This window comes from Ixodes scapularis, unplaced genomic scaffold, assembly GCF_016920785.2.
Source record: "Ixodes scapularis isolate PalLabHiFi unplaced genomic scaffold, ASM1692078v2 PGA_scaffold3__209_contigs__length_174095766, whole genome shotgun sequence".
In the NCBI taxonomy this organism is placed as follows: Eukaryota; Metazoa; Arthropoda; class Arachnida; order Ixodida; family Ixodidae; genus Ixodes; species Ixodes scapularis.
In genome coordinates this window covers 105,407,824-105,425,583 of record NW_024609868.1, presented here as the reverse complement: position 1 = coordinate 105,425,583, position 17,760 = coordinate 105,407,824, and the positions used below count along the sequence as shown (strand labels likewise).

Below are 17,760 nucleotides of genomic sequence, written 5' to 3'. Positions count from 1 at the left end.
CAACTTTCGGAGAAGCGAATCCCATTGAATTGAAGTGCAATGACACGTTAAATAAGCTACATTGAATTGAAACGAAAGAAACACACAAGAGGACGAAACAGACGACACAGCTTTCGTGTCCTCTTGTGTGTTTCTTTCGTTTCAATTCAATATAGATTACCAACACGCTCAAGTCTATAATTAAATAAGCTACTTCCATTGTGATTTCCCTTGATGTGTTGAGGTCAGTGCCGCTCTGCCCTGTGTTTTATGGGGCAGGAACCCGCCAAGCTGCAAATTCGCAGTTTTTTTTTTTTTTCCCCTTTTGTCACATGTGTGAAAGAAGACCGTGACAAAATAAACTCATTTCATTCGACTTGATTTGATTTGATTTGGGTTATTCCGCATACTATTTCCAAGACTAAGCCATCGCGCAGATGTTTCCCGTAGGAAGATTCAAAATATTGTTTTAACAAAACTATATTTGCGGGGTCCGTGTAAAAGCATGCCTCGTGTGGCTTATTTCTGAAAACAAATGCGTGGAACTATCTCCGTTTATTTCGATAAACGTCCAATTTTCGGCTCGTTTTTTCTTCACCTTTAGTTTTATGGGTTTAGTTCCTGTTTCCTTTTTTATCTCGTTTGATGGCAAAATTCGCACCTATAGCTAGATCTGCTTTGTAGTACTCCTTCTATAGTTCCTTTTTTTCGCTAGGTAATATTTATATTCACTGGGAGCCATATTTGAACGCGGTGTTCGCAGCGCATGCTCCGAAACAGCCCCTACTTATATTTTAGGAAGAACTACAATCTCGGGAGTGTGGAACGCACGTTGAGGAAGCGTGCTGGCAGCTCGTTGTAAGCTCGAACCTGGCCACCAGGCTTGCTGCGCGTAGGTACATATTTGAACATTCTTGCATGGGCATCGTTTTTGTTGTTTTTGATTTTTTGTTTGTGCGTTGTTTTTTTGGGAGTGACGAGAAGGGTGGACACCAAGAGGTGTATGGGCTTCTGTTGTTCACTCCGTTTTGTTGACCAGAAGGTAGCAGCTATACATATATATAGAATATATATCCTCTCTGCACTCGGAACGTCACTGTAATTTTCCTTCGCGCCCAAATGTCAGTGGCGGTTTCCTTCTAGAGAGAACGTCAATCTATATGGAGCGCATATGATTCCAGGTTACGACGAGACAAAGACAGGCTTTGTGTATCTCCCCTTGTAGCCCAAGGAGAGCCTACGGCAGAATCGACCTCGGACGCCACTGCGGAAATCTCCAAGTTTCTTTTATTAGAATTATCATCGTGCCTTCTAGTCAGTTTTGATTCCAAAGAATAGGTAAATGCATGGTTCTTTCTTATTTTCTTTGAGTTAAAAATTTTTTAACACGAAAAATACACTGAAAATTTAATTACTCTTCCGGATTTTCATAATTTACTGCGGCAGACGTCAGGACACGGTATAAGCAATAATTATTGTAAAATCCTTTATTTTCGCTGATCGATTTTTAATGAATGAGGCAGCGGGGTCATATTCGCGACCATTGAATTTCGTGAATTGTATAGGCTGGAACTCGCCTCTACAAACTAGAGAAATACTCGCATCCACTAAAGTTCGCGAATATTACAAGACACGAACTTGGCGAAAATTGGGGGCCCCCAAACATTAAAGGCCCGTTCACACACGTGCAACCGAGTAGGACGGAGAGAAACCAGACCGGTTTTTAAGCCTCTTGCGACGTCTTCTCCGCAGCCGTGCATCCGGTCCTAAGACATCGCAAGAGGCTGGTCTATCTCGGTCGTACTCGGTTGCACGTGTGTGAACGGGCCTTAAGGGTTTTAACAGTATGACTTGATTAACAAAACTAAGTTAAGTTACAATTTAGCTATTTTTATTAGGTGACATTTTGAATTAGAGATATCCGATCCAGCTCTATTTATAGGTCAGATTAATTGTTAGATTATAGAAAAAAAACATTATTCGCGTTATCACGTGGCGAATTTCTGTAGCAGCAGCAGTGAGAAAGCGAAACAAAGTCAGGAAAAAGCTCAGAAAACAGCCCGAAAGACGGAACTTTGTGTCACCCCGTACTAGTGCGGGGGCGTTGTTAAAAATAGTAAAGAGGTTAATTAACTAATTTTACGTAATTGAGTCCCTAACTGTTTCTTTACACGCTTTCCCTGACGACCGCCGCGGTCGAGAGCGTTACTCTGCAGGAATGCATTAAAATATTTTAAGTGTTTTTTATGTTTTTTATGTTTTTTATATTCTTAGTTTTTTTAACAATCTGCATATATTTCTATAAAATATTTGCTAAAAATGTTGGAGCTGTATTTCTACTTGGAAAAAAAAAAGTTAAAACCTAAAAGAAAAATGAATGCATCAGAATCCATAAGAATGTTAAAAAAAAAATTCTGTCCCATTTGTTGCTGCTGTTGTTGTTGTTGTTTTCTTTTTTTTTTTTTTTTTGGGGGGGGGGGGGGGGTTCGGATTCATGCTGTGCAATGCGTACCTTGTCTGCCCAGCTGTTCTTTGTCTTGCCACACGAAGATGGGCTGGACGACTCGAAGAAATGTTGTTTCGAGCTATTCGCATGTCTTTCTTCGCAACGATACTTAGCGTTAATGTTCCCCTGCCTGAGTACTTGTTTTCTTAAATTCTGCTCCTATCCTGCCTGTGTCACGCCTAGTGAGTTTTGAGCAACGCCGCTCGAAACCCTGTGCGAAAGAGATTCTCCGGAGGTATACAATTTGCGCATCATTAGCCCGAGTTCCTATGGGTACGTCTCCTTTGAAGCACATCCAGCAACCGTCTCCGAAGGGCGTGGAAGAGTAAGTCTATATAAACATTATTCTCTTTGTTGTTGTTGTCCTTAGCTTGTTTACGGCATTCTTCTGTGAGCAGTTGTCTTCGTGTCTCTTGAAATGCGTGGGATTGGCAAGAGATCTCTGTATTTTTTACGCGATCATTCGTTTTAAATGGCGTTCAAAAGGTGGGCACGTGACATCTCTGAATGCGTGTCGCTATGGAAGATCTTGCTACTCCTTAGACATTGTACTAATTTTGATTTATAGTGAGCAACTCGCACGTAGAGCTTTCAATGGGACGTCATGCGCCGTCACGCACTCCACACTAGTGGTACGATTGACGCAATCCATATGATACAGCCTTTATGTCGCGTACATCCAAGAATAAGGCTTTTTATATAGATGAGCAATAGATAGATATCACGCAGAAAGCTCGTAACCCTTGATGCCTCATCATTCCAGAAACTATTGTCAGGAACCGCTTCGCCATGGTCTCCGGTTAAGACTACTTGAAGGCTGACTGTGCTCGCATGCGCCATCTGGGAATAAGAAAGGCCGAGGTGGATCAGTAAACAGCCATCCTACGTATTGAAAGTTCCCTCCGAAGGGCCCCTTCAAGGTCTTTCTTCCCCCTTCGACGCGTTGCGTCGCGGCGATGACCACCGCAAGATTTCCGAAACGTTTCCTTGGCTCCTAGGCACTTGCACACGTCTTTTGTCCGAAGAAACTCGTTAGTAGCACTGTGCGTTTGCTTCTGATGTTGCTTCTTCGGCTAGTTGGACGCTTGAGAGCACTCACATGCGCGTCTGGAACGCCCTTCACCAAGTCGAATTCGCCGGATGTGGTAATGGTCCACGGCGCGTGCCGCTCGGTCACTATGGTCGGCTTCCTCCTGTCTTCCTGGCACTGCTGTCGTTTTCCATCTTGCTTTGTCTCGACAAATTGTGAGACCACAGCTTCGCCGTCTTTAAAAGTTCCTGCGCGTTCCCCGCCTTTACGTGCTCGGTTTTTGCGACGTACTTCATTTCTATACCCTAATGTTTCGCTGTGTTGTTATCAACCAGGTTCATCCGCCTCATTTTTTTGTCATGGTATTATTGCATACCAATTGACTTGTATTTTAAATTGTTGCTAGCTTGTGCCTACATGCTCCCCTTAGAAGAAGGCCCATTCAGTTGGGCAAATAATTTGGGTGCTTCACTGTCCGGTCAATAAAAATGAATCCGCGCAATTCGTTCAAGATTTTTTAACGCGACGGCGTTAGGGAGCCCGTGTCGCAGAAAAGCCGGCGTCGGTGGCGTGACGCCAAAAACCTGACTGATCTATAGGGTCGTGACGCCACAGTCACATGACCTCGCGCGAGAATTTCGAACAACCCACAACGCTCACGTGACACGTGACGTCACGCGTGCAAAGAAAGTGATTAAAAAAACATGACTTGTAATGGGAATTAAAGGTCGCTGCATGTCTCAAATTATTTTACGTTATAAAGTAAAAGCCTTAGAGCCCTATAAAAACGTCTGAATAATTTTAGGCGGGATTCGAACCTACGACCCTTCGGTTGCTGGCCAGACACGCTACTGACTAGGCTACGCAAGACGTTTTTCTTCTTTAATGTCTAGGCCACGCAAGGCACGTTTGCACGGCGAATGAAGGCTGGTTCACACACTTGCGTAGGTCGGACCGAGTGCGGCTGCAACGGCTTGCGACGTTAATCTTTTCTACGAATGCATGCTATGGCAACGGGGAGGTTGTAAGCTGCTTAAAACCTCGTCGCCATAGCAACCCGTGAAAGGATTAACGTCGCAAGCCGTTGCAGCCGCACGCGGTCCGACTCACGCAAGTGTGTGAATCACCTCTGAGAAGCCGATGTGAACAGGGCCCAATAACGCTATCGCGTACAAACCCTTAAAGGCGAAGCTTAAGCGTCCGCCAAGGTTTTTTGTGTCTGTGTCTTTTTTGTTCTTTTTTTTATCCCGTAAAAAAACGTTGAATCAATCCTTGTTTTAGTGAGTGAGATGGCTGCGGGAATCCATTCTTAATTTGTTTTTCGTTCATTGTGAGAGCATGCAGACCTATGGGAACTGTTCAGAGTATAGACCACAACTCATAGAAGGAGCGTGTATTTATGAATAGAGTCGGTGGCAAGCCAAGAAAGGCGGGCCGTGTCGAGTTCCAAGAATCGAATAATTGCTGCGAAGCCAATGAGTGTGCGGCATCAACAGATAAGAACACCGAAGAACCAATCACAAAGCTAGAATCGTTCCTTATAGCTGTCAGGGACTAGAGTTTTTGTTGTGTATTCTTCGTTGTTGTTTTTTTTGTTTTGTTTTTGTTTTTGGTTCTTACAAACTGATTTAAGTTGTACGCAAAAAAACAACAACAGTAACTGAGTTTTGAAATATTTCGCAAATAGATTTTACTGAAATACCTAGTAGGTAGGCAAACATTACAATTTCAGCTCGAATAAAAATCCAGTCGAAAAGTGCTAAAAAGTGACTAATACGTCAGATGAAGAGAGAGTGAGTAGACAGACGAGTTGGTTCATGTTACGTATTTTTGGGGAAAAAAACAATAGAGACGACGGACGAAATAGGGGACATGCGCAAAACGTTTCAAACAAGTTCAGACGTTCTGTGTTTGTCCCATCTTTCGTCCGTCTTTTTTTTTCTTTTTTTTTTAATGAATGAGTCGAAATGTCGAAAAGAAGACGAGTACCAAATATATATCCCAAATATTCAGAATACTAAAAAAAATAAAAGGAAAGACAGGCGTAAATAAGAGAACACCTATACGTGTTTTTTCCCCTTCACAGGGTGGGCAAAACAAAATAAGATAGCACGAAAAAAAAAAAAAAAACGTTCATGATCGCCCTTAAACGACAAGCTTGGGACACAGGTGACCGATGTTTCCACAAATCCACTTGGGATACACGCAGCGTGACAGGTGAACGGACGGATATGGCTGAACCGTTTGAACCGGGCGTCGTCTTGCGCTACCTAGTTGTGGTCCTTCGCTCGTCGCCGCAGGGAAGCGACGTGTTGGCAAAAGAGGTCGTTTCAATAAACCCTTCCCAAAAGTCCGCGCCATCGCGCCTGTCCGCCGTGACTTGATCACATACTGCGAACATGTTTTCGACACTAGGGGGCAGCCTCAGCGATCGACGTGTACTCGGCTTAGCTCGAAATTGAAAACGAGTGCCTTCGGCGAGGACTCTGATCCAATCACGCGCTTCGTCCTCAAGGATGGATGGATGGATGGATGGACGAATGTTACTGGCTATACCTTTTAAAACGGACAATAGCTTGCGCCGCCTAGTCTAAGTGTAAAAAAAATGGTGACTCTCAGTGTTGCTTGATGGACTTCTGAATATCGTTTGTTAGGGACTTTTCGTAGACGGTTCGCAATCCGGGGAGCAAGCCGTCTGCTTCTTGCACATAGGTTGCGGTGACGTCAGAACGACGCAGAGTAGTGATTGGCTTTGATAGGATGGATAGCGGGTAGACCCCAATGCTAGATGCCTTAAAGGGGCGGTGCAACGATTTTATGGTTAAAAGAATTTGTATCTCGTCATTTTTATGTTGTTCATCGTGTCCCAGATGATAGAGAAAACACTTCCTTCAATAAAAATGTCGCGATTCCGCTGCATAATCGCAAAGCAAAAGTCGAGGTTTTTCCCCCACCTGCAGCCCCAAGTGGCAGCCGAAGGAACTACGGCGGAAAGATTACGTGACCTCGCTCGGCTCTAAGCCGCAACATAGCGCCCGCTAATGCACGCAGAGACAGGGAGGGGAAGCGTCCTCCGAGATAGCACACGGGAACCTACACGGCACTCCGAATGACGTCACTGGGAGTGCGACCAGGTGTGACCCTGAAGACTGGGAGTGAGTTGAGGGGTACCCGAAATGCCAATCTTTATCTTTTTTTTTACGCAACGACTAGGGGACGCAGGCGAAATCGGTTTTCTGTTCTTTACTTCAGAAGTGTCAGGGGGCAACTTCCAGAAATCTTTGACCAAAGTCCGAAAATCGTTGCACCGCCCCTTTAATGGTCTATACCCACTATTTTTCAATCAGCCAATAAGAGCTCAGCGTTCTGACATCATAGGAACCCCTGTGCAAGAAGCAGACGAACTTGCTCTCCGCATAGCTTTCTGTCGCTAGCGGGAGCTCGAACGGTCATGCATCGAGCATGGATTGAGCTCACGCCTGCAGGGTTCGCAATCCGTGGTTGACGACCAGCGAAGAATTCCTATTTACGCTGTTGTTTGTAGCTTGATAATAATGTTTGATATTGTTGACGTAAGAACCAAGAGGTTTCGAGTGCGAAAACTACCTGCAAAATAATGCAACATTTTTTTTTTTTTTAATGGTGACGTGCGCGGGTTTTGATTTTTTTTTTTTTTTTGACGAGAGCATTTAAGAATCTGAGATTCATGACTGCATTGTTCAAGAAACTCGTACAAGACGTTAACCACCTTCTGTCGCAATGGTTATTTCGTCAAGGCTGCTGAATATAGGCTTCATTTAGATCCCAGAAAAACCTGTGAGGACTACTTCACCACATGAAATGCATTCCCAAATAACCCTAATTTTTTTCCAACAGTACTGATATTCAATGAATCGAATTATTCGATAACTGCAATGCTTAAATCCAAAAGTGTAATCGAATTACTCGGACAAAATAACATTCTAATCGAATACAGAACCCGAATATCCGCACATTTTTATTAATAACTCATCTTCTATTTTCATTCTGACCAACCGCGTTCCTCGTCGTTAAAAAAGAATGCCCGAATATCTTGTATTTTATGTAGCAGTTTAATTTTAAACTGCTACATATAATACAAGATATTCGGGCATTCTTTGGTGAACCTTCAGATTTTCGAGTTTAAAAGTGTTTGAAAGTTTAGAAGTTTTCTAAGGTCTAACTTAGCAAAGTACGAAACTTTTGAGGTCTCTGAAAGTTTTTGTTCGGCAGTTCGTGATTTGTCACAGGTTTAAGTTAAAAAAATAAGAGATTTTTAATTTAATGTTTTAGGTTCGCGAAGTTAGAAAATCGTCGAATGCAATAATGGTTCAGATTTCAAATGTTTGAGTAACGTTCTAGTAAATTCGTCCTGAAAAAAAAATGCAAGGTGCGACAAATTCTGCTAAAACCGTTTACTAAAAATGTAGCCCTATCTCAACATTAAAAAAAAAAAAAAAAAAACACCATTGCTGTCAAAAGCCTGATAGAAGGCTCGGGGGCTTTGTTTAACTCTTGTGACTTAGAGGTTGTCTCGTACGACAAAGATTGATTGTAATTAATTGATTGCTTTGATTTTTAAGATTGTTTTATCCCTGTCAGCACAGTGCATGCGCGATATTCAGTAATTTCCAGCAAAACCTAAGTGTTCAAAATAAGAAAGTTAGGTTCTAGTTCAAAATTTTTTCGAGACTACATATGGAAGCACTGAGTTGAACGGCGAATCGTCTTGAATTTCGAAATGTGCATCATTTGGTGCTTTTACGCGTCACGAGTTTGAAAGGCAGTGGTTTGCCAAATATGTGGTAAAGTACTTGAAATAGACTAAAAATAATAAACTTTCAATGGTGAAAAACAAATTCCGAAACTAATAAATTGTATAAGTTCTCAACCTATTAAATTCTAAAAATCTGATACTTTTAAGCATTCGAGTTTTTCTGTTAATTCAATCTTCAAACCTCGAATTTTTAAAACATTCCTGGCATTTTTTTTTTTTACTTCGCGTTGGTAACGTTTGAGGCAAGGATTACCTCAGACGCATTCGGTGGAAAAAATTACTAACACTTCCGCCGAACTAATTGAGAGTAAATTAATTTTATTCCCGCGAATAGAATTCCTTTGACCTCCGGTGTATATGACACTATCCAGACTCTAACATTATCCACGGTAACTGAAAGTAACAAAATATTTATAAATGTCATGAAATCGTAAAATATATGCTCCTTGCAAAAAATGTATATCTCATCTATGCCCTCCAAACACTCTGCAGTGTCTTTTACCCCGCAAGGTTCTTGGGAGAGCCAATCGCCGCATTCTACAGAGGGAGCTGTCGAGGCTAGAAGTACCGAGAGTTCGGGAGAAGAGAGGACTTTGTTTCGCAGCCCGGGTAAATGAACTATGCGTCACAGAAAGCTCAAACTTTGTGGGAATGTGACGCTAGTGGTTGGGATCGAACGCGAAAGTTTGAAAACACGGCGTTACCTAAATCAAAAGATAATTGAGAAAACTGAAACTTCTCTATGAATCGACGTCCGCTTAAGACTCATGTCTTCAAAACAAGAAATGACATTGAGGGCATTTGTAGCACCTATTTCAGGGGAAACACGTGCCAGTAAGGGAAGAAAACTATGTTACGCTTCCTGCACGCAAATGTTTTTTTTTTTTTTTATTCATATAAATCCGACAAGCGTCCACAGTGTCAGTTCTTGTTTTGACGATATTAGTCTTAGATGGGCGTCGGGTCATGTAGAAATGTCGTTTTGGTCAATTACCTTCTAACCCAGGAAACGTCATGCCCTTACACTTCCGCGTTCTACCCCAACCGCTAGAGTCACATTCTCACAGTGTCAGCGTTCTGCGATCTCTAGTTTATTTACCCGGAACAAAAAATACGGTTCTTTTTTCTCGGAAACTCCCCCGTACGTGTTTGGACATAAAATAAATCTGCCTTCGTTGTGTTAGTAAGCATAATTTTTAAAAGGGCCCTGCAATCATATTAAAGCGTCTAGCTTCTTTGCGGATCCCACGTCTCTCGGGGTTCGGGCAAGTCAGCGGGCACGGAGAGAGTAACTAAATATCAGTGCGTCATATTTTAACCGCACGACGCGGAAACCTCCTCCACCTACGTGGGCGACCCGCGGTACCGAAAGCGCGCAAAATGTGACGTCTTTGGTCCTGGGCTTACTACTGGTCAGAGCCGCTAAAAGCTTCTTTTTAGTCGAAATACAAAACAGAAGTGGCGCGAACCGTTTCAATTATTCATAAATGTAGTTTTTGTCCAGTATTTTAGTTCAAAAAAGAACCAAATGCAGTTTATAAAGTACGGAAACAAGAAATGACCCATCGACATACCCGCCACTGAGCGGTGGAAAAGGAGGCGCAAGGTGTAGTGGGATCAGGCACCGACGAGCGCCGAGCGTAGAAAGGTCCCGGATGTACGCGGTGGCACTGCGGTCGAGCATCCGACCGGTTCCGAGCGTTCCGAAGGCCTTCGGCTAGCAGCTTTGGCTTGCAATTGGCCCTTTGGCGGCATGGCAGCGCGAAGTGGCTCCCGCTCTGAACTGATCTTTACCCTGCGTTTGCTGTCGTTTGTGGCCAATGAAGTGTCATGCCGAATTAATGTTTAATCGCGCAGCAAATGCAATGCGAGCCGCCCTGGCTGCCCGCTTTGTACAGCCTACACAGAACATGCTTTAGTGGCGCCCTGTCGAGCCGTCGACACTGAGTCCGGCAGCCGTGAGCGCTCGCTGAGCTCACTACCCCTCCTCTAGTTCACGGCAAACCAAGCGACCAAGGACGTCATTAAGGAGGTTATTTTTTGCTTGTTTTTGTAATTTTAATTCGCCTATAATTTTTAAAATAAAGCGAAATTTGAGAAAAGAAAAGTTTCATTAGGTTATTACGTTCAGTGCGCTCAGGTTCGGTGCAAATTAAAAACCAGTGAAAAAGGTTCTTGCAGGGCCCCTTTCAGGTGTTCTCACTATGCTCAGTGTAACAGCACAGATTATGTCTGTAGGTTTCTACAACCTCACATTCGCCCGGCTCCCCCCGTACATGGAAGCGATTGGCCCACCCCAGTTATATGTGGGAAAGTAGAAGCACCGGATTTCTTGGAGTGTTAATCCACGAAAGCTTGAGTTAAGCTGGGCGTGGCGCGTCCTGATAATCTTATAATTGCCGCGAAGCCATTAAAACTATCGTATTAATTGATAATAACGTTGAATCATGAGGCAAAAAGCGTAAACGTGATAACCAACGCCGTGCGTTTTTTTTCAATCTGACAGGGAGTGTAGTGCACATTAAAAAACAAAAAAAAAGAAGCCTGCACGTTCTTTTTCCTGTGAAACGCGCGGGTAGCTAATCACTGAGAACAACGGACGGATCCCAGATTCCCAGCGAATGACGACGATTGGAATACGTCTAGAACCTCTAGTTATACCATGTGTTCGTCAACATTGAGAAAGCAAAATGGCATGCTCGTTGTTCCTGCATATATCGCACTTGTCACGTCTATTTGTGTTTTTGAGGACCGTGGTTCGCTGGGATTCTTCCATTTTTCCTGCAAAATACGCCTTTTCCCGCTTGTTTTGCAGGAAAGTGGAAACACTTAGGTTTTAGAAAACGTGTGAACCTTTATATATAAATGGGACAATAACTTGTATTGACATTCTGACCCCGAGATTCAGGAACGCCCATCCTGAATTTAAGAAAAAAAAATTGTTTCAGACATTTGCGTCACAATATAAGCGTAACTGTAACGTCACGGAAAAGGGTTGCGCGTTTATTACCGGTGCCTCGTTTGAGGGTGACATCTCCAAGAACAATCGTGACAATAACGCTTTCTGAATCACTCACACGGTCCTCCAGCCATTTCACGACGTGCACGATTTCTGCCTCGGCATAATACGCTCCCTATCTATCTCCGCAATCGACGTAAAATATTCTAAAAAAACACCAAAAAAAAAAAAAAAAAAAAAGAACCTCACTCATGAAATCACGCATCGGTCCTCGAACCCTCGGACACAGCCGGACTACGCCACCCGTGTGCTGCTAGCGTCGTCACAGCCACCAGCATGGGCCGCGGTGGGCCGTGACAGCGGCACAGCGTCACCCAGCCGACCGGACGGCAGTTCATTCCGTACGACTGGCATTTTAACGAGTGCGCCTCGCCGGCAGGAGGAAGTGCGCGTCGAGGCGACCGCTGGAACAAAGGCTTCCTCGTTGGGCCTTGCAGCCAGCCGGGTTGCGGAGGGCGGAGCAGGACGTCGGCTCGGGGGGCACCGGGTCCCCGCGAAGCCATAGACGAGCCACGAGGTGCTGCGCCACGCGTCAACCGAGAGGCCAGATCTACGGTGACAGCGTGTGGTCGACGCCGATGGCTTCTTTGTTCTTCGGTGCGGATCTTGAGGGGCAGCCGCTGCTTTCGTCCTTGCTTAGTTGTTGTTATTGTCTTTTGTCTCTGTCTGTGAACGTATGGTTAGAGCCTTTTTTTGGTCGTTGTTTATCTGGGAGGCTGACTTTGTAGGGAAGCCTGTGAACGTCTTTGCCTTTCTTTTTGTCGGATCATGCATGCGGCCTGTGTGGGCGGGTCATTTGTTGACGGAAGTCGCCGGGCACGTTTCGGTACTTGGTGCGGTCGGTTTCTTCCTGGTGCCCGCCTGTGGGAGGAGTTCGAGGCAGTCCCAAGCTAAAGCTCGAGGAGACCTCGCTCGTTTGTCATCTGAGGCGTGGCTTGGGGGAAGTCGCAATCGCCAGCGGGTCACTGAACGAATGAACGCCCGACCGTCGACAGAAAAAGCGAGGCAAACATATCATCAAAGCGTGACCAAAGAAAAATAATAAGAAGAATGCACGTGTTATTTTAATTTTAAAGAGACGTACTGCATTTTTTACAGTGATGTCTTTTTCGGTAAGCTAGTTGGTGAATCTTAATTATGTTTACTGGTGCAGTGGCAGAGAAAAAGCTTCAATACGACGCTTGACGAGCCCTGAGCCCCATTCTGGAACGGATAGTCTGCAAACAACTTTTTTTTTCTCTTTAGTTTCAACGTTTTCATGAGACGACAAGGCCTCCTGAATGCCATTTGGTACCGAAACCAAGACCCCCTTAGCACCGAGAAAGCCCTTCTGGTTTGTTGATGCATGAGGGTACACTTCCAGTTCATCCACAGGGTTTCACAAAAAAAAAAAATTGCAGGGTTTGTTTTACCGCAAAAATAAACTCGTACGCTCATTCTCCGCCCGAAGGTAGCGCTAGAGGTCACAACCAGATGCCAAAGTTTCAGCCCGATCCGATACCTTGTTCAAAAGTTATAAGTGATTTTCTGGAAAGTTCAATGGGAAAATGGCGGCCGGCGGAGTTTTCAAATACATCGGGCTCTATGGCACCAAAAACCAAAACGGGCAAAAATGGGCTCCATGTCCAACGATGGCTCCATGTCCGGTGATGCCCGGTTTATTTTTGCGGTAAAACAAACCCTGTAATTTTTTTTTTTTTTGTGACACCCTGTATTTTTTTGCCAAGCACTTAGGAGAGACAATCGCCACAATTTACGGAGAAAGCAAAGCAAACGATGAAAGTGATAATATATTAGTCTTAAAAACAGCAGTCCCCGCTTTATGGCCCTGAGCGTGACATTTCACAGTGATGAGCGCCACTGCGCAGACTGTCATTTTAGGTCTTCAGATATTTTCAGTCTCGCCATTCGCCAAGCAGCCTCCGTGCATTGCAGTGATTGGCTCTTCCAGGTGCTTCAGGTCAAAGACGACGCCCAAGATTTATTAGAGTGTAAACAGTCATTGACTCGCAGAAAGCTGGACCGATGATATCTCGTCGTCCAGTTCTTAAGATATCAACTAAATTTGCATTTAAAACTTGTTAATTACGTGGACCAGCCCGGTGCAAGTCTCAGTTATGTCATTTCATATCCGGCGGCCGGAGTATTCCTACTGACCTTCGATTTCTCGGCTCTCAGTTTACACGAATGATGAAGTCCGCACCTCTCCGAGGCATCTTCGTTCCATTTCAGCAGCGCGACCGGCGCCCTCCAAGAATATTGAGCAACTTGGTGAACTTTTGTCCTTGCCCTTCTTTCCCTGTCTCTCTCTCTCTCTTTCTTTTTAGAAGTATGCGCTAAGCTCAGCACGCGGTCGTGTCTCGTCGTGTCAATGCTCGTTGGCCGATGCACGTTAGCCGGAGGCCACAGCAGTTCCTCGTTCTTCTCGGAGACGCACGCGTTCAATTCGGTGTTTATTCGATGGACTGGAAAAGTGTGCCCCATATCCTAGAACCAGCTACTTTCTAGTAATTTTATTCGTTAATTCCCTACACTATACCTCGACGAAGCAGCATGATTAGAATTAGCAATATATTGTCTACAAATATAGACACTCTCAGCTTCAGAAATGCGTGACGTTGTCAATTTACGATGTTATATTACTGTCACTCCGCAGCCGATAGGATAACTGCAGTATCTAATAACAACGAGGAGAAGGAATGGCGAAGCAACACGGGGGATGATAAGTCACACCCTGCGTTTCTTAAGCCGTCGGTAACTATTCACTCTCAGAACAAACAAAAAAAGTGTATATTCTTACATCCCTTGTCCCATTTTAGACACCCTAAACTTCAGTTCGACGTACAATGCGCACTGACGTCGACCCGAACGCACCGACTTTCACGAGCGGCTTGATAGTCGAGTGGTACAACTTATCCATATAGCTAACGTACGTACGTGTTACTGACTATAACAAAACAACGACACGTAATCCGGTTTTCCTTGGCCCTATTGCAAAACCTCGGCGTTTTCTTTTTCTGTAGTTTTTGATAAGTACTTTAGCTGCTTAATAAGTTATATCGCCACCGTCATCAAGCCCCTCCTAAAAGATGGGGAGGTCTGTTCGACGCCATACATAGAACTGATTTTTTTGGGTGCATTATTATTTGAGACAAAAGGGTGCAAGTTGATAGCTTTTCTTTTAGTGTGTTTTGTACATTCACGCGTCAACATGTGTACACGTATACTCCAAGTTACGAGAGCCTTGCAAAATTGTGATTACCGTAAGAGAGAAAATAACATGTTTATGTTGAAGTAAAGCGAAGACATGTGCAATTCCAATTTGTATTCGTAAGCGCGGAACAGTGCCATAAAAAAAAAAAACTTATCTATGTAGAGGTTGTAAATAACTACGTCAGTATGCATCTATTTTTGTTATAGTTGCATGGTGTTGCCCGTAATGTCCAAGATTCCTTACCAAATTATGCACTCAACGACTAATGATAATAATAAGAAAAAGAGGAAGACGGAGAAGAAGAAGATGAAGAAGAAGAAGGAAACAAAGACGAAAAGTAAACGAAAAACAAGAAGAAGAGACTTTCATTTTCGTCACAATTTGATAGCGGCCATTGAGGAAAAAAGCTGCAGACGCAGCTTGACGTATCCTTGACCGCCTACAGTGCAAAGCGACGGGAGCACAGTAGGAAATGCAATATACAAAGGTCAGCAATAGTTCAGCACATACCAAATACAACGACATAAAATGTAACTAATGATCATAAACATCCAGAGAAAACAATGATCGAGTTTTGCTTATTGACATTTTGTTCAAATCCAAATAGGGATATTATATTTTAGCGTTTGTGGACAATATAATTTGTTATTTGCTAGACCGCCTCCCAACACCTAGCTGGAGCCACGGGTGGGACACAAATTAATACTATTTTTATTTATAAAGACGATTAAGGATTATCAGAAAGTTTTTATTCCTAGTAACCCCTATCTTTAGGCTAGAACTTAGTTTTTGGTGATACAAAGTGGGAACGCTGAGTATCCGGATGTTTCCAATAGGTCAGAATATATTATGCATCCGTGCCTGGCTCCAGTTTCACGCCATGTTTCAGGGTTTCAATTGTTGACTCTCAGTAGGGAATGGTATACACACGTAATAACACACAACGTGTAAGAACGCGTAATATTATTGACAGATTTGCGGTAATATTAGGGTAAGCTCAGTGAGCGAAGGAATTGGGCAGAATTGAGCTCGAATGTTTCTAAAAGGGTGGCCATGCCTTCATGAAGCATTGCAAGGCAGTAGCTTTAGTTTTCGGGTCACGAAAAATTTGGCGGAGGAAGCGAATAAATATTCATGGAGAACCGACGCTTTACGACTCCTGACCTTGCAGCACACGTCCCCGGTATTTCAAAATCATTACTTTACGAAATCGTTACAAAAACACTCAGTTGTAAAAAAAAAAATAAAATAAATTATGTTCATGTTGCGTGCCAAAAATGTTGGCTCGAAGCTCAGGCGGTATTTCGCTTTAAGGAGGATGTCTAAAATCTTACGTCATGATATGTCAGTTGCCTTAACATCGAAGGGGATTACGTTGAATTATAAAGTAAGGTCTACAGAATCTATTGAAAATAAAGCATTTCTGACAATGTTGCAAAACTTTCCACTTGAAAACGGAACCTACTATTTGAACATTCATACTTTGATGGACTAAAAGATAAGAAAGAATGTTCGGTCGGCCCTAATTTGTTCTTATCCTGCATTTAAAATTTTTAAGTTGCATATAGCTAACGTTGTATTCCTTTTTCTATTTCTGACACACTATTATGTGACTCAATGTTTTAGCACGAGAACACGCTTAATAAAATACTGCATTGTTGTTCACAATTTTGATAGCTGTCATTCTTTATTCTCAATTACTCTTGTCATTTCTAGAGCTTCTATATCCGTTTCCAGGCATATTTCCAATGTGGAATTGTGCAACATCATATATAAAGTAGGGTGTGAACGAACCTGTAAAAGTATCACAAAAACAAAGCCTTATCGATAAAGCGATCAAATAAAATACAGGTATTGTAGTGAGTGCGCAGGCGAACTGGTGGAAATTAACCATTCCGATTGAAACTTCCTCTTTTCCTGCCTCAGTCTCAGGCTAACATCGGAATGGTTAAAATACAGGTCTACGTTATTGCCGAATATAATATAAACTGTGTATTAAATCATGCGTACGGTAATTTAAGTGAGACGTTACAATCCGTCGCACAAACTAATTTAATTAAATAAAAACCTAGTAGAACACGGCGCCGTTCATAGAGGCACCTACCTTTTGTTTTGTTTTACTTTCCTGGTGATTCCGGCAGCAACGCTTATATGAGAACACCGGTAGTTCATTTCTAACAAAACATCAACAAACTTTTTAATACATTTTGATATATAATTCTATGACCGAAGACAAGTCAAAGGCTTTGTTGGATCGGCTTCCGCCCTCAAGCCCTACTGTCGCCCACTCCCCAACGCACGCACTTTCTTGTCTTCGTCCTTTTGCAGTTTGCGAACCTTCGTCTTGCGCAGCTAGCACTGTTTTTGCGAGCCTTCGAGTTCCACAACAATATCTATATAAACGCCGGCGTATTTTTAAGATTGCCTGTGTCTTAAGGCACCGTAAAGCCTAAAAGGCGTAGCTTCGTTTCCTGTGCACACCGAGGCGATTTGTGCGTGGGAATGCAGTAATTATTAGGTTTAAACAAACTAGAGTCACTGAATGGATGAAAACGCCAGGGTGTCTCTTTCAAAGACCCTGCCACCAGGACGCGCTTGTTTCGCTCCGTCGTGCTATGGCTTGGCTGTGCGTGTCCGCTGGAGGCTCACAAGTCGTCGAACCGTTATCGAAGTTAGGAAGCGCGCTGGGAGCTGAACAACTCAAGGAACTCCCTGCCGTTCTCATCTCGTCAGTGACTATAGCAGGTGTTGGGAGGGGGTCACGAGACAAGGATTGGTCAGCGCCACGCCGCTGATCAATCGCGGCAGGCGACAATGTCCCGGTCCTGTTATCCCGCCTCGTCTTGCCGTCATGCATATATATAGCCCCCCAAGATGTACTGCGATGACGTGCGCCTCACCTGCGAGGACTGGTGGCGTCAGGTACATTGCGGCCAGGATGAGCGTCCACCACCACCACCGCCGCGCTCTCCTGGGCATGGTCCGAGAGCCTGCGGGAAGACAAAGCGGTCTTCAATAAAGCGTGAGGTATGACTCGATGACTGGCCCAAAAGAAACGCAGTGCACCCGCCCTGTTCGGTTATTCACCGATTGTTCCTCGTAATAAGACGACGATCTGTCTATAACAAATTTAACGTTGCATCACATCGAGGCTCTCACCGCAGCACCTTCCGGGAGTCAACCAGCCTCATAAGAAAAGCGGGGCTTTCTTTCGTTA

At 43.8% G+C, this 17,760-nt stretch overlaps 1 protein-coding gene across 1 annotated transcript in view; it reads right to left on the bottom strand.

Annotated features, from left to right (window-relative positions):
- Positions 1-17,522, bottom strand: part of LOC8053786 (cadherin-99C) — a 77,604-nt gene extending 60,082 nt beyond the window's left edge. Inside the window, exon 1 of the mRNA XM_029986256.4 lies at positions 17,444-17,522. Coding sequence (XP_029842116.2) covers positions 17,444-17,522 — 79 coding nt within the window. The remainder of the gene's footprint in view (positions 1-17,443) is intronic.
- Positions 17,523-17,760: the final 238 nt, after the last annotated feature.